This window comes from Colletotrichum scovillei (genome assembly GCF_011075155.1).
Source record: "Colletotrichum scovillei strain TJNH1 chromosome Unknown Contig00006, whole genome shotgun sequence".
Lineage (NCBI taxonomy): Eukaryota > Fungi > Ascomycota > Sordariomycetes > Glomerellales > Glomerellaceae > Colletotrichum > Colletotrichum scovillei.
The window spans coordinates 1,215,639-1,239,288 of record NW_023336264.1 but is presented as its reverse complement, the minus strand read 5'-3'; the positions used below and the strand labels follow the sequence as shown (position 1 = coordinate 1,239,288).

Here is a 23,650-nt window from a genome sequence, read left to right as displayed (position 1 = left end):
CGCGTGGTATTCGTATAGAACATGAAACTTTTTGTTAAAACCCCCGCCCGTTTACCAGCCCCTTTCCGAACGCCGTCCATCTCGCCCGTCAAGTTAAACCCCCACAAGCCCCCCCTTTATTGAAAGTCCTCAACTCGTCTCCAAGTCCATTAATCTAACCCCCTTAATCGTCCTTGTCGGCGCTCATGATCTCGCCGCCAAAGAGCCCAAACGTCGAGTCGAGCCAGCAAATCACCTTCCAGTACAAGCTGGCGCGGTTCCAGTCAAAGTCGCCGTTGTCGGTGCGCGGCACCTCGTTGCCAATCATGGAGCCGCTGAACCATTTCAGAAACGGCACCATGTTGACCAGCCTCTGGGTGTAGCTCTGCTGCGGCAGCAGGGCCTGCTCGGCGGGGAGGAGCTTAGCCTTGCGCGCGGTGGGGATGCGCCGGCAGAAGAGGCTGTCTTCGGTGGTCGTCGTGGCGGTGGTCAGCGCAGACTGTTGCTGCGCAAAGGGGTCGGCGGTCACCGTCGCGGACGAGTTTGTCGCGTTGGAGATTGTGGCCGTCTCGATCGTGTTGGAGGAGGTGAGGGACGTGGGCGGGGAGAGGTCGCTCATGGAGCGGGCGTTGGGGAGGGCAAAGGGGTTGCCGCCGGTGGGCTTGTTGGACGATGCGGTGCGGTGCTTGCTGCGCGGCGTCCGGTGGGTGCCGAAGCTGCCTGCGGGGACGGACTGTGAGCGGCCGAGATCGTCGGCGCTGGGGACGAGGGAGTCGACGTCTGGGATGGGCTCGTCGCGGGCAGGCTGGTGGCCGTGGTAGGGTTCCGCGTAGACGAGGTAGCCCAGCACGCGCTGGGGGCTGGCGTAGACGGCGGCATCGGCGGCGTCTGCGGACTCGAAGGTGACCTTTATCCAGTGCTGGCCGCCGTCGGCGCGGTTGACCTTTGCGCGCTCCTCAGGCGTGAGGCCCCTTCGGCGGGTGAAGGCAGGGTCGCGGAGCTCTGACTTGTAGCGGCGCTGCTCGAGGGGCGGTTCGCGGGGGTAGTCCTCGCAGATGAGACCGGCAAGCTGCTCGTAGTGGGAGATTGCGGCGTATTGCTGCGATGCGGAGCGGTAGCCGCGGAGGACGACTTCAGTCGGGACGTGACGGGTTACGCGGGGTTCGGCGGCGGCGGGCGCGTCGTCGGCTGCAAGGAGGGGCGGCTGCGAGAGGCCGGAGGTCTTGCGCTGGGGTGCGGCGTTGGCACCGGAGGCGGAGGAAGGGTTCGTCGCGCCGCTGCCCGATGTTGATGAAGGCGCGAGGTTGGAGTTGGAAGTTGTGGCTTGGGAGGAGATCCAGTCGCCAAAGATCTTGTCGGCGGCTGCGACTGTTGGGTTTTCGCGACGGCCGGCGGGAGTTCCTGTTCTCGAACGCGAGCGGCGTGTTGATTTTCCAAAAGATCCAGTCTCTGCTACGCCGCGGCGGCGGGCGCCAGGAAGGCCTTCTTGTCTAAGGGGAGGAAAGTCTGTGTTAGCGGCATGTCATTGCGCGTGGCATTGAGCTTGCAGTTGAGCGCGGTTGTGTTCGAGACGTACTGTGGGAAAACCATGGCGTAGGGCCGTTTGATGCCGTCGTCTCCAATGTAAAGCTCCTCGTCGGGGACATTGTGAAGAATGAGAGGCGCCATCGCGTTGTTGGTATTAGGAGGATGCTGCCTCGTCGAGTAAGACGGTCCGGGGTAGCTGTCGCAGAGGCGGCGGTAAAAGGAGCTTCGACGTGCTTCGAGGCAGGCAAACACAATCAATCGCACTCTAACTCGGACGCAGGGAGTTAAAGACGACTGGGAAAAGGAGTGTGTGGTGGCCGCCGAGTCGCTGTTGTGCCTTTGGCTCTGTGAGGACAAAGAAAGTGCCTTACTGTGGTCGACTTCACATGGCCCGTGGTGATGATTTTCCAATGCGAAAAGGCACCCAGGCCTGACCCAGCAACGACCCAGCGGAATATCAGCCTGCCGACTTCCGGGTGTACCTTACTGGGCCCGGCTTAGGTTCCTGTCGGGTTTTGCAGGGGTCTCAGGATCTGTGCACACTGGAGCCATCCAATGCTTATGTCATCTGTTGTCCCATCGTAACCTCAAGTCTTAACCACAGGATGAATTATTCGCGATCTCATATAGTAGTGGCCAAAAAAGCGATCTTCAGTAATTTCAATTGGGTTGTTATATTGCCGACGGTTATTCATGTTTCTAAGCTCATTAATATCAACTAGAAGCATATCGAAGTTTGGGGGTTTGATATGAGAACATCCTTAGTAGAGCCTTCAACTTCTAAAACCAAGCAAGCTTCCTTCTATTGTGGTCCTCCTCAATCGCAATTTCAAGCCCTCTGTAAATTGAGGCTTCCTCTTGTCAATTCAAGATACTCTGATCAGAAAGCCTGACTTCTAGTACGAGTACCAGTGAATAAAACATCTCAACAGTCCCAAATGCACACATCTTTCCTCAATTTTTGATATCTCTCTTACTCAAATCTTAGTCGAGTAGAAGTCCCACGCTACCAATTCCTTAGTCTACCTCAGTTTGGGGTTATTGTTCTCCGAGATATCAAAACCATAAACGCCAGCCAAGTCTAAATTGTGTCGCAAAAGGTGCTAGCTGTGACGTAAAGATAACACCTGGGTATGGCATCTTTGTAAGGTAGGTAGTTTTTAAAGTAACAAAATGGATACTGACGGTAAGCGACGGACTACCAAGGCTAGAATATCTATCAATTGCTCCACTCAAACAAGACAAGCTCGGCAATCATCTATGTCATTCTGTCAAGTTCCTAGGAAGAACTGAGTACTATTAGTCAGATACTCCGTTGACTTTCCGCCGAGCCTGTAAGGCAGAGCATCCAGCATGATATCACGATGCCTTGAGAATGATGTTTGGGACACAATGGTGTCTGGAGTAGCAGGTATGAGCCAGCCAATCTGAACAGATCGAACTGCGCGTACCCGTACCTGTCTTCATCTGAGGTACCTTAGGTGCCCATTAGAAGAGGCAGGTGCCCATTGGTGAACGTACCTTCTGCAAGCTGGAAAATTCTCGATATGGCAGGAGCACTTGGGCAAGCGCGAGGCAACAATGCTCTAATACGGAAGGCATAGTCTAGCCTGCCTGATCCGTCGACGCGCCACGACGTGACTGCTTGTCCTCTCTCTATGTCGTTCCTTCTACTCTCTTCCACTCTCACCCCGTCACTTCCACACCAACATCACAAAGACCACGCCCAACCTCCTACTTTCTGCCAAGTCTAGTCGTCTCGAAGCTTCAACTCCCGCCGCGACGGCGTTGATCTCTTGTGTAGAAACCATCATGTTCTACAGTCACGAGAGTTGGTCATTCCAGTCTTACACCCGATCCCACCTATTACTAACACCAAGCAGTCCTCACCAGCCACCAGTTCGGTGTTGCGACCATCTGGTAAGTCAGACCTTGTCCGTATGAAAAAACCCTTATACTTATCCCTTATCTCCAGGGTCATTGCGACCATTGGTCCTCGTGGCGCTGGCACTCATAAAAAGGTGTCCCGTCGGGCTATCGAAGATGTCGATATTCGGAAGGCCTGCGAGAAGATCATTCAGCCGGGAGCTCCCATCTCACTCCGTCTGCAAAGCAATCTCCTCTATGGGGTCTCCCGTGTTTACTCATCGCAGTGTAAATACATGCTCACCGATACAGAAAAGGTTCAAACGACGATGAGAACCTTTCTCAGACTCATTGCCAACAACGAGACTGATCCTAAGGCCGGAAGAGCAGGGCATGTCCCCCGACAATCCTCTCTCAACACATTTGCTGACTTTGCCAGGCGCGAGCAAATCACCTTGAGCGACGACCCGGGCTTCGTTCCTTCGAGTGTTATGCCCTACTTCATCATTGACGACGACGGTAGTCCCTGCTTCATTGCTGGAAGTCAGTCTTCTTCGGCTTCCAAAAATAAGTCGCAGTCGCAACTCAGCCCATTTCCGGATCCCATCGACTTCCCTGACAACAGCAGCCACGGAAACTCGCCTTTCCATCTCAACTTTTCCCAGTCGCCAGACATCCCAGATTTCCGCTTGCCTTCCCCCTTCGCACAAGGCTCTGCACAGAAGACGCTCCTTCCTCGATCTCGGGACGATATGGAACTCGACATGAATGCAGACCCTTTCGGAGTGTTAGACGACTTCGACAACTTTGGTGGCGTGGAGCTGGCAATTGACGAAAACGGGGCAGTCATCCTGGACGAAGACGAGCTCGAGTTACCGGAGCTTGCAGGGATCGACATGGGCGAGGCCGACTTTCAAGTTCAGGAAGATCAGTTCGCGGACGATCATCAAGTTGCTGGCGATGGCCTTGCTATCGACGCGCAACATGCCGTGCCCTTGCTCGGAAGCGACCCCCTTCCGCTTTTGAGAGAGGAGTCATCGGTCCCCAAAGCCTCTCGGGAGGTCCAGAGCGACCAAGCACTTGCTCCTGCCAACAAGCGTCGCCGCATTCTGAAGCTGGATAACGGCACACAGCTCTCCCGTTCAACTCTCAAATCCTGGCAGGAAGGCTACCTCGATAACACAGAAAGAGCGATCAAAAGGCGCAAGGGCAACGCAAACCAAGCCAAAGAGAACGCCTACTTCTTTCTATTTGGAAAGGGTATTGGAGGCGTGGGTACCTATGGGGTTGACTTCCCCTTAGCTGAGATGTTCGCGGGCAATGGCCTGCGTGACATCATTTACGGCTCGCCCACAGAGGAGGAACGCGAGGCTCAGACACCTTCCCCTAAAGGCCGTCGAAGACGAGCAGGCGAAGCATTTGGAGACGACGGCGGTGAAAATGCGAACCGAAACGTTCGGCCTAGGCTCAATGAAACACCGCAGCGAGGCCGCTCTATGGACGATGACACTGGCTTCGAGATGGCACTCGGGGACGATTCGATGCCCGAAATGGGCATGGAGGCTGGCCAGCCCATGCGCGACAATCATTCATCCTCCCTGATGCCATGGGCTCAAACCCCTTCGATAGGCAGAGGCTCTTCCGTTGCCAGCCATAGCGCTCAGCGGCATGAAAACGCTAGCCGCCAGAAGTCTGCAAGCATCCGTGGAAGCAGCATGCCGCCTTTCGAGCCTCTCCATGATGCGCAGCACACGAACGACTTCGACGCCTTCCTTTTCGACATGCCGGCGTCACAGGATTTGGCTTCTGAAGGTCTTGACCCAGCTGAGATCCTTATCACTGGTCAGCAGGAAGGTGAGAACGACTCTCAATGGATGCGATCGATGCTCGACACCGCAAGCGGAGAGTTCCTGCAATGGACCGAGGAAGAAGCCAAGAAGACGGGCCAGATTAAGGAGGGAGATGCGAAGAAGAACCGCCGATGGGTTGATTTTGACAATCTTATCGAGCCCGCGAAGCAGAACCACGTCGTCGCGGCCCAGGCTTTCTATCATGTTCTCACCCTGGCGACCAAGGACGCCATTACGGTCGAACAGCACGTCGCAGACCTGCAGCCCTTTGGAACCATTCGAATTGGAGTTGATATGACGGCGCACATCAACAGCGAGGACCGACGACTGAACGACGAACTCGGCGATCGATTTCATTACGCAACATAACGACATGGGGGTGGTCAAATGCTGCAAATTGCTTGGAAGTAAGAATCGGGGAGAATCTGTTTGCTTGAAAAGTTTCGTTCGGGAAGGGAGGTTCGTTTGACATTTTCTGCGTCTTTGATTTCAGTTTTACATTGCGACGCATTTGATTTTCCGGATCAGGATGAAAGGGGCTGTTCTCGAAGTGAGAAGGCGATTCCAGTCATCTGCGGACCAAGGTATCGGTCGAGTGGAGAATTTGGGATCTGAAAATTGCTATCTCGGGGAGTTGGGATCACATACGGGCAGAAGACTTGCTAGACATTACACACACACATTAGCTACATTCACCAGAAAAGTTCTTGATTTCAAGGTTGTCATCGAGGTTCATTATTACGTGCACTCATTTGCAAAGCTAGACTACTCGTAGACATCCTCCTCATCGCCAACACCTTCCCGATCCTCAAACTTCATGTAGACAATGTCGGGATCCTCAGCCGCCGGACCCATGACTTTCGTCCAAGCATCCTTGACTGGCTCCAGAGCCGTGTCGCTGAAGGCGAGATCGAGCGGGAGGCTGGGAAGGACGTCTGACGCGTCTGCGGAATTTGACGCAGCCGCATGTGCCTGTTGGTACGCGACCTTGTAGATCGCCTCCGGCTTGTCTTCGCCATCACCGAGGGCAGAAAGCAACGACGCCAGAGCCTTTTCCAAGGCTTCGGCTGAAGTTGGTGTCGTTGGAGTGACAAAGTAGAGAACGCCTAAACAGTGACCCGGTTAGTCGTGTGACAAAACAATACGAGGTAATTGCAGGTCAAAGTGTGAAGAAAATGTGTACAATCAGTTCCACAGAAGTTTACGTCAAAGCAAAAGCTCAGGCAATGTAGATAAGTTTTTTTCTGAAATCATCATGTGTACGATGGAGGGCTTGTAACGGGGAGAAATAGGGGTGTTTGAACTTACTCTGACCGGTTGGACACTCCCCAGTCTCGCTCGAGTGAGCAAAGACGTAAATGGGGAATGCTGATGCAACGTCGGCGATCGAGTTGGCCGGGAATGCAATGACTGCTACAGCTGGTGTAGGTGATCCTTCGACAACAGCATCGAACAAAGACGAGAGCCGTGACTTAACGACCGCGGTCAACCTGCTCACGCGTTGGCCGCCGGAGGCAATCCCCTCAGCGCCGCGAATGAACGTCCGGGATTTCACCGTGACGTCGCTAGTCAAGTCGACCTCGAAGCGGGCGCCATCTTCCTGGGCTTCGTCGAGCTGTCGCGTAGCTTTCGTGCCCGTGCCGAGCATATAGACTGCGCCACCGACGGCGCAGGCGCGGCAACCGACTTGCGCAATCTCAGAGAGACCGCCCCATTTGGGATACACAGCAGCGAAGCCTGGCCCGAAGGCGCCCATGGAGGAGAGGTGCCTGTGGATAGCTGCCAAGCCGTCCTTGGTAGAAACCTTGCCATCCAGGCTTAGGGTAAGCGTGACAACGTAGGTCTGCAGAGCGGTTTCCAGCTTGAAGTCAGACGACAGGAACTCCGACAGAGGCTTGTCGGCATGTGGAGCCCATATGCCCTTGTTGTCCTCCGAGTTGTAGTCGAAGACGAACTTGAGGAACTTCATCAACGACCGCTTCGCCCTTGCGGGGATAGCACTCGTGGAGAAGACGGCTTCGCGGGTCGAGGGGATCGGCACAAGGCTCGGTTTTCCAGCTTCGGTCCCGCTTCCGGCAGCTGGTGGGGTGTAGATGAAGAAGGACCCGACGGCGAGAAAATCGATCTGTCGGAACGCGCGCGACGACACGAGCTGCTTCACCAGTTCTGAGCGGGTGTGTATGATCTGCGGCGCGAGAGCGAGAGAGTAGGCTCTCGGGAAAGAGAGTGAAGGCCCGGAACCGGTCGCTACCTCGGGCTTGCTCACAGTCGCTGACGAGAAGACGCGCGATGATCCGGCGACATCGTCGGCGGGCGCCGCGTTCGCAGTCGCCCACTCTTCAATCTCTTGCAAACTGAAGGCGGCTTCGGGACCGCCATAGTACTCGTTGGGGTCGAGGTGCAGAATTTGCTTTCCTGACCGCGAGAGGGCTCTTCACGGCCAGACGAGACTGCGTCAGTCAGATCGAGGCTTTTTCAAGAAACAACGATGCCGAAAGACGACGACGACGAGTTGGGCTGGGAATGGAAAAGAGAGGCCAGGAAGAGAGCTTACAAGGCTAGCAGCGACTGCTGCAGGCCAGTGCCGTGGAGTATGACATCCCACGTCTGCTCGGCCAGCGATTCCATGGTGTTGGAAAGTGTAAGGTCGAAGGGAGAGCGAGGAGGGAAAATTTGCGTAGAAGTCGAGAGATGAGGTTGGAACCTGGAAGATTGACGATGGGGCTCTGTAGTGGGGAAGTCTGGAAAACGAAGGCTGAGGTGTGTGAAAGCCACAGCGGGCACTGTATTTTGGCACTGTAGCTGGCTCGCCTAAAATTTCATCGCGAGGAAAGCGCGATTTTCTGTGGTTTTCTCCTTCCTTCATCATCCGCTCGGTAACCAAGCCGCGAGTCAACATTCAGCAGATTCGCGGCTCATGAGGGCCTTTCATTAGGCTTCCTCGGCGCCGGGCGGTAGATGGAATTTCCCTAGTATCTACTGCCTTGGAATAAAGTCTGAAAAGGTGGCTCGAATTGTGGAATACATATCTTCACCGCGGCACGCTCATTGTGTGTTCTGTGTTTCGCAGACTTTGGCTCAATCCTTATGGGAGATGACGAAGCTCTGGTTTCTTTGCTAAGTTGATTCTATGAACCAAAAACAAGTAAACCAGACTGCTATCAATCCCTACTGATTGTTTCCTGTCTGCTAGTGAAAACCTGTTGTGACCTATTCTGATGCCTCGTAACAATTCCTGGCGCACTCTGCGACACCTTATTCAGGTCACGATGACTCTGTATAAACAAGCAGACCTATAACCCCCAAATTGCAATGCCCTTGTGGTATCATAATCATGTCTCGTTATCGTATCGTCGGGTGTACCCTTAGTTGTCGGAAGAGTCCTCGCTGGTGTCGACATCAGGGACCAGGGCGACATGCTTGCGCTTGACGCAACCCTTGCTGGCGCCACGCTGGCTGTTGCAGCAGTCGATGATGCACATGGCGTCCTTGTTGGAAGTGAACTCCTCGCCGGCCTTGTCAAGATCCGCGAACCAGACCTCGTGTTCATTCTCGCACTCGAGAAGCCACTTGCCTGTTGCGTCGAACGCAGTTCGTCAGCAAACTTTCACTCCACATTGAACAGGGAACGTCTCGGATGGATCGCAACTTACCCCAGTGATACAGGCAAGACTCGTTGGTGTTCTCCTTCTCGACGAAGGGCAACTCGCACAGCTTGCACATCTTGATGTTGCGCTTCACAGTCTTGGGGAGAGGCTGGGCCCAGCTCTTGTTGGACAGGGAGGCGCGGCGGGTAGACAGGCGACGCTTGGCGGCGGCGGCGGCCTCCGACTGCTTCTTGTCGTCGAGGTAGTCGAGGACGCTCTCGACGTGGTAGTGGGTGTCGGTGAAGCTGCAGACAGCCTTGAGGATCTGGGCGAGCTCCTCCTTCGAGGCCTCCTGGATTCGAGAATGAAGATTGGCCATTGTTGGATGATGATGCTTGGCGTTTCTGAAGCAAAATACCCAGAAAGTGGTGATGTTGATTTTTTTCAAGTGATGCTGATTTTTCAAGGTGATGTGAAGAGAGAGGCTTAGCAGCTTCAGAAGGTCGTGTCAGAGAAAAGATAATGGAAGTTGATGGGCTCAAGTAGGTATGCGCCTTCATCTTCACCCGGACCGCACCAAAGGCGGCTGGTGAGTGAAAGGCGGCTGGGTCATCAAAGCTCACGATAGGGGGGGATCGGTTGCCGCCCTTGGTCGGGTAGAGCATAACCTGAGGATACATAAGAGGAAACAGCTTCCTTTCCCCAAACGTTTTGGATTTTCATGTCTTCCTTTTGGTGGGTATCATTATCTTCATGCCATGGCCTTGTAAAACTGCTCCCATCTCCGCTCTGCAACGCCCACAAACTCCCGTATGAGCTGCGGCTGCAGTACGGTTCCTCCGTGCTTTGATATCGCCAATACCTTCGTCTCTCCCTCGCTTCGGTCCACCACTGCTGTTACCTCTTCATCGCATAGACTCTCCTCCAACCTGTCCGGGTCGACCAGAGTCCAGAACTTGCCGGCAGCAGGTCGATCCGTTGTCTCTTTTCCTGTGAAGACGCCAGCTGTGCAGGCGATAGGGAAGCCGTACAACGTCAGGGGCTTGGGGCTCTCTCGGGAGCAGACGACCATCTCGCGGTCTGCGTCCCATCGTGCGATGGGGATCGTTGTGTCGCGAAGGGCGGCCAGGATAGCAGCCCAGGCAATGTCGAAGGGGTTGCCATCGAACGAGATGAAGAAGATGTCGATGTACAGAACCCAGTAAGCCATGACAACTCTTTCACCCTCAGATTTCTCTTCGACCTCGTCCTCATCCATCTTGTTATCTCCATCATCGCCCTCCACCTCGGCCTTCTCGGCAGGGCGTGTGTACCATATTCTCAGGTCATCCGGGTCGACGAGGTTGGAGGAATGCAGCAGTGAATAAACTCTCGTGCTCAGGGTCTGCGCCAGTGTTGTGGGTGGTACGCCGGGGAGAAACTGCGGTGCGCAGCCGGTGGCGAGCTCGATGTTAGGCACGAGCAAGTCGTAGTCCTTCAGCTCCGAGCTGGGCTTGCCGTTTTCATCGTCGAGATTCGCAGCGGTGCGGAAGTTGGGGATGTCGGAGGCGAGAAGTGTTTCGGCGCGAACACCGCAGATGACGGTTGTATCACCCGTCCGCACAACGGCGCTTCCATTGGCATGGGTCAAGCTGGAGGCGTTGACATTGGGGATTCGGGCTTCGTTGGGTGCGCGGCCGTTGCTTCTGGCAGCGTTGGCGGGCGCGGGAGGCTGAAGGTTTGCGAGGAGGAAGGGGTGAGGCGACAGCTTGGCGAATGTATCGCGAGGGAGGCCCTTAGAGGTAGCCATTGTCGTGATGTTTGTCGGAACAACGAAAAAGCAGAGAATCCTCTCAATTGAAGCGCAAACGACCTAGAGGGTGGCCTTGGACTTGTCTGAGGTGGGATGAAGTGAGAGCTGGAAATTTTGAGTGGAGTCGGAGGTCGGCGTCAGTGGCTCCGGTGGGGTTCAACTAAGGTAAGGTAAGTACCTAGGTAGCGCTGCCAGCGTTCCAGTTCCAGGCCCTGCCCGGGCTGCAGTGAACGGATGGTCCCTTCCTGCAGCTGCATCATCGCGTATCTCTCACCCCACCATACTTTTTCTTGCAGTGTTGACGACTTCAAGACACGAAATCGATCGATTGATTGCGTTCAACTATCACAGCGGCACGTTGTGAAATTTCAATTGTACAATGGTAATATTCTTCTATTATATACTGATTTTCATAGTCATACGCATCGTTGTCCTTGCCATGCGACTCCCAGGCAAGACCCTCCTCCACCGACATGTCACCGATCACAGCAAAGCCAGAGCGCTCCCAGCCGTGACATTGACACCGAGACTCAGGTTGCCCAATACTGAGCTACTCAGCCAGTTGCCAACATAACCGTTCACATCCTCGGGCTTCTCCCACATGACCCAATGCGTACCGTTCACCTCGCCTCTTGACAAGCTGTCGAAGTACGTCTCCATACCCGTCGACAAGATGGGAGGCAGCGCCGAGTCGAGCGAACCGCCGATGTACAGCGCAGGCTGCGAGTACTTGGCCGTGTACGCGGTAGCGTTGCTGGGGATTAGCGCAAGCTCGTCCTGCCAGTTGAGCTCGCCGGTGCGGTACCAGTTGAGCGTCCTGTTAAAGGGGTCGCTACCGGCGTAGTTCTCCACGTAGTAGTCGAGCTCCTCCTCGCTGAGCAGCGGCGTGTCCGTCGTCACGCCGTCGAGGAGGTCAAAGTCGAATCCGGCGCCGCTGGAGTTGAAGGCGGATGCGCCGCTGGGCAGCCTGACGCCGTAGATTGTGTTGAGGATCTGGCGGACGCGGGTGGCGTTTTGGACGTCGCCGAGGCCAATGTAGTCCTGGACGGCGTCGGTGCGGAACTGCAGCTGGTAGTGCAGGGTGGGCAGCGCGGTGGCCTGGTCGACGTAGGCCAGACGCGGCGGTGCGAAGGGGGTGCTGATGACGAAGAAGGCCGAGATCAGCTCCGGGTGCCAGAGGGCAGCGCGGTAGACGACCGCTCCGCCCCAGTCGTGGCCGCCAAGGATGATGCGCGAGAGGCCGAGGTGGCTGGCGAGGGCGGCGATATCATCTGAGGCACGCTTGAATGTGCTGATTGCGTTGGTCAGTCTTTGCCAAGCTTTCTTCGTTGTGGTGAGGTATTGGGTGTAAGAGACTTACTAGTAGTTGACGTCGGCGGGAGCATCAGTGCCTCCGTAACCCATCATGTCCGGAGCGATGACCCGAAGGCCCTTGGACAGGAGGTAAGGAATCTGGTTGCGCCATCCTAGGGACATATCGGGCCACCCGTGGATGAGGAAGATTGTGCCTACCACCTTGCCCGCAGGCTCGGCGTGGATGTAGTTGTACTCGACGCCATTGATAGTGGCAGTCTGGAACTCGAACCCAAACTTGGTGACAGCGCTCATCTTGACTCCGGAATCAGCAAAAAGAACGAATGTCGAAAACGAATGTGTATGCTCTCGGCGATGGCACTGGAGAAACGAAAGGGAAACTAAAAAACGAGCGAGGAACCCCCGCTGACTATGTAGTTCTTCATTCTCTCGTCCTGAGCCTCGGCTTGCGGCAGTGTAACGGTCAATCCGCGGTGGAGACCCCATGTAAGTCTCCTCCGGGTCCTACCCAATTTGAACGGCGAACCCCCTTTTTTCCTCCTCTTTTGGCATCTTGGCGATTTTCGCAGTGGAGAGGGCATAGGCAAACAATGCTATATATGGCGTGACATCCGGTAATCCCGGTGTGATATAATTTTTTGTTGGTATGACTGACTCTTAACCAACGGGCCAGAATACTGAGGATGGGGGAGGGCTGAGAAAAAACCAAGTTGTTGTGCGGAACCAGCGACGTCAGAGTTCATAGCGACCGTGGATGTCAGCCAAGCCTGATTTACAGCGTAAAGCGTCATTTTTTCACAGTTTTTTAGTTGGCTTGGAGATGCATTTTAAGCAATTTAAGGCGGGCTGGGATCCCTTGCGATCCCTGTGATGAGTAACTACTGATAGAATACGATCATCTAGTGCCAAATTGGTGCCAAAATTAGCATGGGTCTTGACTCGGTGGAACTTTGGGAAACTTCAAGGCCACCGCACCCAAGTTGAAGCTTAATAACTGACGTTGGTCTGTGATATGACCCTAAAGTCTATATCAGCCATGCGGGATAGCGAATCTGGGGATTTATTACTTGCAGCTTGTACGCAGCCCTTTGCACTGATCACTATGGTTCGCGACAACACAGGTTGCTTGCCTACCCTACAACCTAGAACCTTGGAGCTAGATCTTCTTTATGAAAGCCCCCTCTTGGACGTCAATTTTTGAGAGCTCATGTTAAAGGGCTAACTCGTCGACTCGTATACTCCCAACAATGAGTATCTTGAGTCAAAAAGTATATGCCGGGGTTGCGGCTAGCCACAGTTTTGGGCTCTCAAATTACGTGTAGTCATTTTACTTCATCACAGGAACCGTCCGTCCGTCTTGAAATCCCCTTTCGTGCGTATACAAATAAGTATATGTGCAAGGCGATGATGCCTGGTAATATTGCAAGATCCCTATTTGCCTCCTGCTAGCACCGGCCTAGGGCTTCTAAGTGAAACAGCTTAGTCTTCGCCACGGCTGGGGAACGTCGATGCCATTTTGGTTTCTGGGAGCCAGCTCGCTCAATTTGGCACCTTGTGTGACTACAGGTGGCTTGGTTGCTTCAGCTCTTTCTGCCGACAACAAGGTCTTATTTGTACCATAGGTGCGCTGTGGTAATGGAACCTTCAAGAAAGCACAGATCGACTTTTAGGAGCTGGCAGTCTTAAGCGGCCTCATTTAAGATAGTTCGTTCAGCATATTTAACATTGTTTATTAATTCTGTATTTTGATTCGTCTTTAAGAATTAACATTTTTTGTTATCAAACGCGGAGGAACAAATAAACGCTGACACGAGATTAATTTGAGTATTTAAAAATGCATCGCAAAAACAAAGAAGAAATAAACGATCCAGGGACACATCAGGCCATGCTTAGCCACTAACAACAATGGCACCGGAATCAAGACATCTGGCACCATCGTTTCGACTGCTGACTGGTGCATCCTTCAACCTTAGAGGGTTTGAAGAGCCATCAACGGCAATACGCCAAATCTGCCCACTGCCATTTTCCACCGCAAAGAGGTAGCCATCTGTGGTTGCGTAGCTAGCACCCCAGAAAGGCACCGTAGTCCCGGTTGCTCCTGTGAGGTTGCCCAAGTTGCGAACCACTGTGAATGCGTGGGAGGTCCGGCTCCACCGCAACAGGTAAGCAACTTGATTGCTCACGCCGACGGACCATAGATCTCCGCCTCCGACGCCAGGCACGACAGTCCAGTCACCGATTGTGTATCCACCGGTGCCGGTGAGCTTGCCACTAGTGACGAGACCTCCGTAATTTGCGGTGCCAGGAGCGAAGTTGTACTGATAGAAGTCGGCACCACCAGTGGAGATCCAGTACTGGCCGTTCTCGTCGATGTCGCCCGAGTTGAACAGGCCGGTTGTGAGCTTGCTGACCGTAGCAACATACGTACCCGTGCCGTTGGCCAGGATGCGGATGATCTTGAAGTCGGTGGCAGCCTCGTTCTGGGAGATACCGTAGAGGTAGTCCTCTCTTGCGTTATAGCCCAAGGCGTTGATGTTGCGCGTTGAGTCTCCGCCTATGTTGTCGGCGATTTGGGTTCGCTCTCCGGTAGCCAGGTTCAGTGAAAACAGGGTCAGGGATTGAATCAGGAAGCCGGTTGTGGGACACGAGAACGCGGGGCCTTGTGTGGCTGAGGCGACGACTCTGGATGAGGACGACGAGGTGCTCGTGCTACTGCTGCTCGAGCTGGAAGAGCTGCTTGTTGATGTAGTACTTCGGGTAGAAGACGAGCTTGAAGAGGAGGTACTACTAGCCCGTGAGGATGAGGATGAGGTCGGTGCGGTGGACGATGAAGCCGAGCCTGGTGTGCTTGTTGTGGTCGCCGATGTGGATGTACTGCTTGAGCTCGAGCTGGTTGACGCAAGCGTGTTTGCCTGAAGACTGACACTGCTGGGCGTAGATGAAGTCGTCGAAGAAGACGACGATCTTGTCAAGGTCGAGAACGTGGAGGCGCTCGACGAAGTTAACAATGTGTTGAGCGCAGCGCTGACGGAGGAGCTTGAAGAGAAACTCGGAGAAGTGCTTGTAGACGATGTAGAAGATGACGAGGCCACTGCTGTGCTCGAGGAAGAGCTGCCAGAGCTCGAAGAGAATGACGACGACGTTGATGTTCTCGTGGTCGATGTTGATGAACTTGTAGTTGACGCCAAGCTCGCGGCGTTGACAGTGACGCTCGAGGATGAGGTACCTGATGGGATGCTGCTCGAGCTACTACTACTAGTCGTGGAAGCACTGCCACTCGTTCCGCTAGTGCTGCTGCTGCCTGTGCTGCTTGTTGTGGAGACTAGGCTTGCTTGGTTCGCCGTGGGTGAAGCAGTAGAACTACTCCAAGAACTACTCGAAAAGCTGCTTGAAGAGCTGCTTAGAGACGCCGTGATAGATATCGAGCTTCTGGTCGTCGAGACGCTTGTCGAGGTGCTCATTGTGGAGCTTGTTGTAGACAACAGGGTAGCTGCGTTAACTGTCACACTCGAAGAAGTGGCAGACGAGCTGAGAGCAGAGTTACTAAATGATGGGCTGGTAGTAGTGCCACTGCTAGTAGTGCCACTGCTAATTGATACCGAGATCGAAGAGCTGGCAGAGGTGGGAGATGTTGAGCTGGTGGAAGAGCTACTTCTTGTAGACGAACTGCTAGTAGTGGGAACCAATGAGGCTGCTTCAGCCGTCGGGCTTGAAGAAGACGAAGTGCCTGTTGATGAGCTGCTCGAGAACCTGCTCGTACTCGTAGGATTGAGGCTGCTGGTAGGAGCTGAACTTAAAGAGCTTGCTGTAGTACTTGACGACGAGCTGATGACGGAAACACTGCTCGTCGGAGTCCCGATGGTGGAGGTGGATATCAAAGTAGCCGCGTTAACCGTCGGACTCGATGAACTAGACGAAGACGATGTAGTTCCTACGGAAGAGCTACTCGTTGCACTTGGTGAGGAGCTTGTGGTTGCTCTAGAAGATGAAGATGAGACTGTTGAAAGACTGCTCGTAGAAGCGCTGCTGGTTATTGGCAGGAGCGTGGCTGCATTGACTGTTGGGCTGGATGAAGAAGACGAAGAAGGAGAAGAAGACGTGCTAGAGAGACTACTAGTCGTAATTGTACTACTGCTAGTAGAGACGCCTGTAGATGAGCTCGCCGACGAGCTTGAAGAGGATGGAGAGCTGCTTGCGGAGCTGCTGGAAGGTGCCACTGTTGAACTGGTGCTTGATGACAGTAAAGTAGATGGATTGACTGTTGCGCTGATGGATGAAGTAGCACTGGGTACCGTACTACTGATAGTGGAGTCCACATTGGACGTTGGAATCGAGGACGACGACGGGCTGTTGGCCGACGTGCTTGAAGGTGACCCTGCTGCGCTGCTTGTCGTCGGGAGCAGTGTGGCGGCATTGGCAGTTGGACTATCAGATGCAAAGCTGCTGAGCGAGCTACTGCTAGACGCAGGACCGCTGGAAGGGGAGCTTGAGCTGATTGCAGAGCTAGAAGATGGAGAAGAACTGCTACTGTAACTGTTCGAAGAGGGCCCTGTTGTACTACTGCTTGTGGTAAGCAGCGTGGCGGCGTTCGCCGTTGGGCTGGCTGACGATAATGTACTTGAGGTGATTGACGAGGAGCTGCTGGGTGGCGTTGAAATACTGCTGGACGTAGATGCAGATGAGGCAGGACTAGAGGAGGTGCCTACTGATGATGAAGTGCTTTGAGAGCTGCTCGTCGAAGCGCTAGAAGCCGTAGGTACTAATGTGGCGGGGTTGACAGACACGCTGGAAGAAGTAGAGCTAGTAGATGACGGGATGGGTGACGATAAGTCAGTCGACGAGGAGCTGCCGAAAAGGCCGCTTGGAGATGATGTTGATTGGGGAACAGGGCTACTGATCGATATTGTGGGAGAAGCCAAAATCGAGCTAGAGGAACTTAAGCTCTGGCCTGGCGAGGTGCTAGTTGATGTTGGAAGCAACGTAGCAGCATTTGGGGTCGGGGTTGTGGAGGAAGAATCGCTTGATAAGAGGCTGGATGTGATCTGCGTCGATGATGTGTTTGCGGTCGCTGATGAGCTCTGAGTTGTGCTGAAGAGACTTGAGGGAGAAATCAACGAGGTCACATCCAAGCTAGTACTTGAGCTCAAAGTTGACGTCGAAGAACCACTTGAGGTAGCCGTTAGCAAGGTAGCCTGGTCAGCTGTAATGCTTGAAGACGTGGATGTTGGCGAGACGATGGTTATAGCTGAGGAGCTTGAACTTTGACTCGCACTGGAAGAATCCAAAGAAGCGAATGCGGCCGAGCTGGTAGTTGATCCCGAAGTTGATGTCGAAGAAGCGCTAGTGGTGGGCGGCAGTAAGGTGGCCTGATTGACTGTGGTGCTTGACGACGCGGAGCTGCCCAGAGAGGAGGTCGAGGATGTGCTTGCGACGCTTGCGGTCACGAAAGTGCTGGAAGAACCGACGGAGCTTGAACTAGATAACTCAGTTGTGCTTGTGGTTGATGACGACGATGGAGTCAATGATGTCGACAACAAAGATGCGGGATCGACACTCAGACTCGATGTGGATGAGGTAACAGTAGAAGAGGCACTTGAAAGGTCACTCGAGCTGCTCTGGAAGAGTTGGCTGGAGCCACTGCTTGAGGTCGACGAAGATATTACTGTCGATTCAGACGAAGACAGTGATGTTGAACCTGATGAAAGGAGCTCTGAGCTAGATGAGGCGCTCGTTGAGGACGCACTCGTGGTCGGGAGCAAGGTATTATCTTCCGCTGTATTGGCTGTAGTTGACGATGTGAAACTGGCAATGCTGGAAGATGGTTCTGAGGGGCTACTTGAGCTGAAACTGGAAGGTGTGCTCGAAACCGAGATGGAAGACACACTACCAGTCGACTCAGAAGTGCTAGCTGAAGTCGACGATGGCTGAGAAGTTGAGGACGACGGGGGCGAGTCTGAACTAGAAGACGAGCTCGTCGAAGCGGCACTCGTGCTTGATAGCAAAGTGTTCGGCTCGACAGCATCAGTCGTACTTGTAGAAGTGGCGCTGGCGCCAGTAGACGATGTACTTGGGAGTGGCTCGAAGGTCGAAGAGCTTGAGAGTATCGAGCTCGACAACCCTGGCGAGAGGTCAGTGGATGTTGACCTGGAAGTCGAAGGTAGCGCAGTCGGAGTCGTCTCAACGTAGACTGTGCCTGGCTGCTCATCTTGCGGTTGCACGATGCTGACAGTAGTTGCACCGTCGCTTAGAGTATTGGTCCCACTGTATGGGCGAGTGACAGTAACAAATTGTGCTCGTCTTCCGATGACTATAGTGCCAGCTTGAGTACCGCTCGGACTGATTGAAGCAATGATAGTTGAGTCTGGTGAGTCTGAAGCTGTCAGGAAAATGGTGGTGTAAACATATGTAACGGATGGAGTATCAGAAGGCTCGGAGGCGGAGCTGGATGAAAGCGTAGAGGAAGCTAATGACGATGAGGAGAAGATCGAAGTACTCATCGACGAAGACTCTGATGTAGGAAGCAACGTATCTTGACCGGCTGTTGAACTCGAAGACGTAGATGAAGTAATTGAAATGGACGTCGAGTCAGATGAGCTTGACGAAGTCGCATCCGGCGCGATCGAAGACGAAGATAGATTGCTTGGATCTGTAGACGTGCTGATCGATGATGGCTCCGAAGTGGGCAGTAGCGTTGCTTGATCAACCGTTGGGCTTGAGGATGCTGACGAGGTAAACGAGCTGACTGACAAATCAGATGAGGTCGACGGAGTGACTTCTGGTGCAGTCGTGGAGGTCGGCGACGACGAAGATGTTGGCAAAGGAGTGCTTGTAGTGCTCGCCGACGATGACTCGGACAGAGTAGTTGAGGTTTCTGCATTGATTGTCGCACTGGAGGACGCGGGAGTGAAAGAAGCAGAAGATGAGAGTAAAGTCGAGCTTGAAATTGTGATTGTGATCCCGGCGGTTGAGCTGACGAAGGACGTTGATAAGCTCGAGGAAAATGATTCCGAACTTGAAACCAAACTCGCTGGATCAATCGATGGGAGGCTCGAAGATAGAGACAGCCCGATCGAGGTTGATGATGAGGAAAGTGAAAAGCTAGACGCGGCCTCGACTGAGCTTTCGGAACTGGATTCGGATGAAGAGCTTCGATCCGAAATTGACGAGGAAAGAGAAGACGTCAAATCAGTAGTTGGCAATTCTGTGAACGTCGAGACAAGACTAGCGGGGTCAATGGTTGGAGATGAGGATGGAGACGTAGTTGTGGTAACGAATGAGGATATAGATGTTACGGATGCGGCTTCATCGGAGCTTGATTGGGGAGTTGAAGAAGTTGTTATGACAGCAGAAGTGTCGATTGGTGAGGATACGGAAGATTCGGTGAAACTAACGATAGAGCTCGATGGCGATAGGTAATCACTCTCTGAAGAGCTTGAAGTTGTCGAACTTAAAAGTAGAGTTGCGGAGTCGACCGTGAAAGCAGAAGACTCAGAGCTACTTGTGGATGTGCTAGTGGAGGAAAGTGTTGGTATGATTGTAATTTCTTCAGAGCTTGCTTGCGAGCTCACTGAAGTTGAATCAGTGACTGAAATGCTGGTTATTATTGAAGAAGAAGAATAAGATTCGGTGGAGCTGATAGTAGACGTAGCCGTAGAAACTGAAGATGACAGCAAGAAGCTCTCAAAGGTGCTTGATGCACTTTCAGTCAAAGTGCTCTGCGAGGTTGGCAGTAGGCTATCCGGCTTGATTGTAAGGCTGGGCGAAGCGGCAATAGTGCTGGAAACCTCTGAAGAGGAGGAGGCAACGTCTGATGTTGAACCGACGGAAGTCGTAGTAATGGTACTGGAACTGGTGGAAGAGCCAGAAGAAGTGTCCAAAGTGTCCAAAGTTGTAGATGAATTTACTTTCGCAGACGACTGTGGAATTGAAGAGGACGATCCAAGTATATCCGTGGAACTCGAGCCTTGCTCTGTAGATGAGCTTGAGGATGTAAACAGCAGACTGTTAGGATCAACTGTCACACTAGAAGACGAAACGTAACTCAAAGAGCCCTCAGACGTAGTGGTTGTGCTATCTAGCGTTGGACTGCCTGGATTTGACTGCGACAAGGTCGATGTTGGGGTTGGCGTCGATGCATTTGCTCCGTTGGAGGTCGAGGAATTGTTACCCTCACTTGTTGGGAGGCTAGTTGGAGAAGGTAGCGTATTCAGATCGACGGCAACGCTTGAACTCGAACCAATGGAATCAGAACCCTCACTGCTCAGGACACCTGAAGAGTCTGCAGCTGACGAGGATGTGCTGCTGGTGATGGACGATAACGGATCAGACGTGACAGTCAAGCTTGATGCAGATAAAACTCCTGATGAGCTGCTCAACTCAAAAGATGAGGAACTTGTCTCTGTGCCCGTAGTTGCAGATACGATAGACGTTGGTAGCAAGGTATTGATCTCGGCAGTTGCCTGAGTGCCGGAAGAAGACGATGAATCCTCAACAGAGCTTGAGGTAAGCTGGGAATTGGGTTCTGAAGTTGAGGTACTCAGCACAGAAGAGCTCTCAGTGCCACCCGAGGACACTGATGGTACTGCTGTTGAGTCGCTAGACGTTGATAGCAAGGTGTTGAACTCTACTATACTCCGAGTGCTTGAGGATGAGGATGAATCTTCAGGAGAAATCGATATAAATGATGGGCTCGGGCCTGAAGCGGAGATGCTCGTCGCAGTAATAGTTTCACTCGAGGAGGTACTGGTTGAGCTTGGAAGTAAGGTGTCAGGCTCAAGCGTCGTTGCAGTACTTGAGATTAATGACGAAAATTCCGCCGAGGAGCTCTTCGAGGTTTCATTCTCCGAATCGCTTGTCGACGCGATAGTGGTAGCTGAGCTAGGAGTAGACGTTTCCGATGGCGATTGTGAATTACTGCTCGTTGTAGACTCTGAGTCAGATGAGGGCGTTGGATTGAGAAGAGCAGAGTCGCTAGATGATGTAACCGATGTGCTGCTTTCCACGCCAGATAAGAAACTGCTAGATATACTAGTAGGCGACAGTGTATCAAGGCCAACAGTTTCCAAAGAGCTTGAAGACAACAGAGATGATGAGGAGATTGGTGTTGGGTAAGACTCAGTGACCAAGGTGCTTGAAGTGCTCGACTCTTCGCCCGATGATGCACTGACAGATGATGTCTCTTGACCATCTAAGCTAGGTGTGGAAGAAGTTGAAGAAGCTCCGGGGTCTGTGAAACCGCTTGATGATGATGTCAATGTTGACGTTGATGAAGAAATCTCGGGAGATAAGCCGCTTGCCGTTATTGGCTCTTCTGTCGTCGACCTGGACACAAAGGTAGAACTTGGTACTAGTGTGTCAGGGTTTACTGTGAATGTGTCTCTCGAAGAAGTCGAAGATTCGGTAAAAACCTCCAATGTTGAAGACACAGTAGACAGGAGTGAGCTACTGGACAATGTAGAAGGGATCCCCACGTCGGAGGAAGTTGACGAAGTCGAGGTGGCTGAAGGGTCGAACAGGTCAAGGGAGTCTGTAGAAGTTGACGTAGTAGAAGATGGCCCTGATGTTGCTGAGGTTGATGGAGGATCAGCATAGACAATGGTACCAAGAACTGTTCCGCTGCCCGGGTATGTGGCGATGGGGATAGGTTCCGTGATGATTGAAGTGCCCGAGTACGCAACTTTAGCCACTGCATAGCGAGCGGCAAAGACGACGGTGCCCTTAGCTGTTCCGGAAGGTGCAACTGTACTAATGGCAGACGGAACGATGTAGGAGTCGCCTTCGGTGTAGATCAAAGTCGAAGTGACATAGAAGGACGCTGGAATAGCCAAGATAACAGTGCCTGGAGACCCGTTCGTTGGCTGGACAGTGCTCAATGGGAGAGGCTCAGATAGTGGAGATGGGCCGGTATAAATGAGTTGCGAGGTGATGTAAGAAGCAGCTTCCGCTGATATTGACGTGGTCGAGAATTGGTAAGTCTCGGAAGGAATTGAAGTGGCTGCTATGAAATCGCTGCTTGTAGAATCCGAAGAAAAGGAGGCAATCGTGCCGGTGGTAGTCGACAGGAGAGAAGAGGAAGTTTCTATCAGCGAGCTCTCTGATGTACTTGGAGTGTCACCAGTTGAGGCAGTAATCTTGAGAGAAATATTGGCTGTTTCGGAAGCAAGACTGGAAGAAGCTGCCGAAGAGATCTCAGCGTTTGTGGTCAAACTGGCGGTTTCTGTAGGTAAACTGCGGGACGTTGAGGTAGTGTCATCTGCTGTAGTAGGCGGGCTAAATGTGGAGATGAGATCGGTGGTAGATATCAGAGAAGCAAGCGCTGTGGAAATTGTCTCAAAGTCGCTTGTGCTGCTAGTCGATGGGATGCTGTTGCTAGAATCAACTCTTGCTGTCGTTGTGAAAGACTCACTAAACAGGCTTGAGGCAGTGAAAGATGTCAAGGAGCTGGCTTCAGTTGAGGTTGCATCGATGGAAGTGGAGCTGCTGGCTTCTGATCCGATAGTAATCGAAGTTCTTGCGCTCGTATCGGTATTGAGGGCCTCAAAGGAGGTACTGCTACTCTGGAGAGTGCTAAGGCCAGATGCCGAAGAAACATCACTCAGAGAGCTTGAATCGGCGGTGGTAAATAGAGAAGCAAAGGTTGTGCTTATTGCCTCAGGATTAAGGGTGCTCAAGCTCTCGACTTCGCTGGATGTCGCCGCCACGCTAGTTGACTCAGGGGTTGTGCTAAGTTCGATAGTTCCAGTGCTGCCGGCGCTTCCGCTCAAGCTGATGCTGCTCGTTGCAGCTAGGGGAGATGCCAAAGTGACCGATGTTGTGATTGAAGTCGCTGATGAATCAAAGCTGATCTCAGTGGTAGACGATCCTCCACTATCAGGTGAGATAGACGACGTCGTTGACGATTGTAGCGAGACAGGGACTGCAATGATTACCAAGCCAATAGCCTGTGTCCCAGAAGGCTGGATCGTTGAAAGGGTCACTGTGGACTGACCTGTCCCCGATACTGTTGACGTGAGGAACTGGGCGGCGTAAAAAATAGTTCCACGGACACTTCCGCTCGGAGGCACTGTACTGATGGGGACCGGAGTAGGCAACTGATCAGTGCCTGTGAAGGGCACCTGAATGCTGTCGTAGAGGGCAGATGCTGGCGGAGCTGAACTCGAGACCAGTGCCTGATCCGAGATAGGGGAGATGGTCGGAATGGTTTCTTCAGATGCAGGGCTACTTTCCACAGACGAAGGAAACTCGATGGAAGCCGTGGAATCCACAGAAGAAATTACAGTGAAAGAATTGAAATCAGATGAAGAAGCAGTGGAAGACACTACCAAAAGAGAAGAGGATGCCAAGTCGCTCGATCCAACAGTGTTGGAAGGAGACACTCCAATGCTTGTTTCAGATGATTGCGATACCGTCGTCTGGACTGCGGTGGTTTCTAGATCAGTTGACGTTGTTGTCTGGCTTGAGAAAATAGGCCTTTCGCTTGTGAAGGTTGGGACAATTGGATCGCTTGTCAAGCTCGAAGATGTGCCCAAAAACGCTGGATCAATGCTGACGCTACTTGAGAGGCTGTCATCCGTTGATGTTGCGGTGAAAGTTGACAATTCTGGGGTTGAAATAGAACCAACCGGGGAAGCTGGAAAGATCGTGGAAGAGCTCAGATTACCGACCATCGAGCTGTAACTATCGAATGAAGTTGATGGGAAAACCGCTACAAGGCTGCTTGATCCTCGCTGTGGTTC

The 23,650-nt window shown here is 53.0% G+C and overlaps 7 protein-coding genes across 7 annotated transcripts; 1 reads left to right on the top strand and 6 right to left on the bottom strand.

Moving 5' to 3' along the window:
• Positions 1-158: 158 nt before the first annotated feature.
• HER10_EVM0013045 (uncharacterized protein) lies at positions 159-1,879 on the bottom strand. Its single transcript, XM_035482417.1, has 2 exons — positions 1,556-1,879; positions 159-1,469 (listed from the first exon to the last, which is right to left on the bottom strand). The coding sequence occupies exons 1-2, from the start codon at positions 1,645-1,647 to the stop codon at positions 164-166; spliced, it is 1,398 nt and encodes a 465-aa protein (XP_035333577.1). The 5' UTR covers positions 1,648-1,879; the 3' UTR covers positions 159-163.
• A 1,984-nt stretch (positions 1,880-3,863) lies between these two features.
• On the top strand, positions 3,864-5,591 carry HER10_EVM0007523 (uncharacterized protein; the record flags this gene model as incomplete). The annotated part of the gene is made up of 1 exon (XM_035477077.1): positions 3,864-5,591. The coding sequence occupies one exon, from the start codon at positions 3,864-3,866 to the stop codon at positions 5,589-5,591; it is 1,728 nt and encodes a 575-aa protein (XP_035332887.1).
• A 349-nt stretch (positions 5,592-5,940) lies between these two features.
• Positions 5,941-7,919, bottom strand: HER10_EVM0007140 (rab protein geranylgeranyltransferase component A). The gene is made up of 3 exons (XM_035476706.1): positions 7,777-7,919; positions 6,531-7,654; positions 5,941-6,328 (listed from the first exon to the last, which is right to left on the bottom strand). The coding sequence occupies exons 1-3, from the start codon at positions 7,848-7,850 to the stop codon at positions 5,988-5,990; spliced, it is 1,539 nt and encodes a 512-aa protein (XP_035332841.1). The 5' UTR covers positions 7,851-7,919; the 3' UTR covers positions 5,941-5,987.
• A 668-nt stretch (positions 7,920-8,587) lies between these two features.
• Positions 8,588-9,203, bottom strand: HER10_EVM0006945 (uncharacterized protein; the record flags this gene model as incomplete). The annotated part of the gene is made up of 2 exons (XM_035476515.1): positions 8,876-9,203; positions 8,588-8,796 (listed from the first exon to the last, which is right to left on the bottom strand). The coding sequence occupies exons 1-2, from the start codon at positions 9,186-9,188 to the stop codon at positions 8,588-8,590; spliced, it is 522 nt and encodes a 173-aa protein (XP_035332817.1). The 5' UTR covers positions 9,189-9,203.
• A 357-nt stretch (positions 9,204-9,560) lies between these two features.
• On the bottom strand, positions 9,561-10,673 carry HER10_EVM0005110 (exosome complex exonuclease RRP43; the record flags this gene model as incomplete). The annotated part of the gene is made up of 1 exon (XM_035474735.1): positions 9,561-10,673. Exon 1 carries the CDS (start codon positions 10,596-10,598, stop codon positions 9,561-9,563), a length of 1,038 nt encoding a protein of 345 aa, XP_035332584.1. The 5' UTR covers positions 10,599-10,673.
• Positions 10,674-10,868: 195 nt separating this feature from the next.
• Positions 10,869-12,597, bottom strand: HER10_EVM0002563 (uncharacterized protein). The gene is made up of 2 exons (XM_035472269.1): positions 11,962-12,597; positions 10,869-11,892 (listed from the first exon to the last, which is right to left on the bottom strand). Exons 1-2 carry the CDS (start codon positions 12,399-12,401, stop codon positions 11,085-11,087), a joined length of 1,248 nt encoding a protein of 415 aa, XP_035332293.1. The 5' UTR covers positions 12,402-12,597; the 3' UTR covers positions 10,869-11,084.
• Positions 12,598-13,804: 1,207 nt separating this feature from the next.
• Positions 13,805-15,376, bottom strand: HER10_EVM0001476 (proline rich protein 5MeD; the record flags this gene model as incomplete). The annotated part of the gene is made up of 1 exon (XM_035471221.1): positions 13,805-15,376. One exon carries the CDS (start codon positions 15,374-15,376, stop codon positions 13,805-13,807), a length of 1,572 nt encoding a protein of 523 aa, XP_035332164.1.
• Positions 15,377-23,650: the final 8,274 nt, after the last annotated feature.

Coding starts and splice junctions, on each gene's coding strand:
- HER10_EVM0002563 (XM_035472269.1), bottom strand. CDS start 12,401: ATGGGGTCTCCACCGCGGATTGACCGTTACACTGCCGCAAGCCGAGGC. Junction 11,893..11,961: donor CCCGCCGACGTCAACTACTA/GTAAGTCTCTTA, acceptor CAACGCAATCAG/CACATTCAAGCGTGCCTCAG.
- HER10_EVM0013045 (XM_035482417.1), bottom strand. CDS start 1,647: ATGGCGCCTCTCATTCTTCACAATGTCCCCGACGAGGAGCTTTACATT. Junction 1,470..1,555: donor TACGCCATGGTTTTCCCACA/GTACGTCTCGAA, acceptor TCCTCCCCTTAG/ACAAGAAGGCCTTCCTGGCG.
- HER10_EVM0007140 (XM_035476706.1), bottom strand. CDS start 7,850: ATGGAATCGCTGGCCGAGCAGACGTGGGATGTCATACTCCACGGCACT. Junction 7,655..7,776: donor CAGCAGTCGCTGCTAGCCTT/GTAAGCTCTCTT, acceptor CTGGCCGTGAAG/AGCCCTCTCGCGGTCAGGAA. Junction 6,329..6,530: donor GGAGTGTCCAACCGGTCAGA/GTAAGTTCAAAC, acceptor GTCACTGTTTAG/GCGTTCTCTACTTTGTCACT.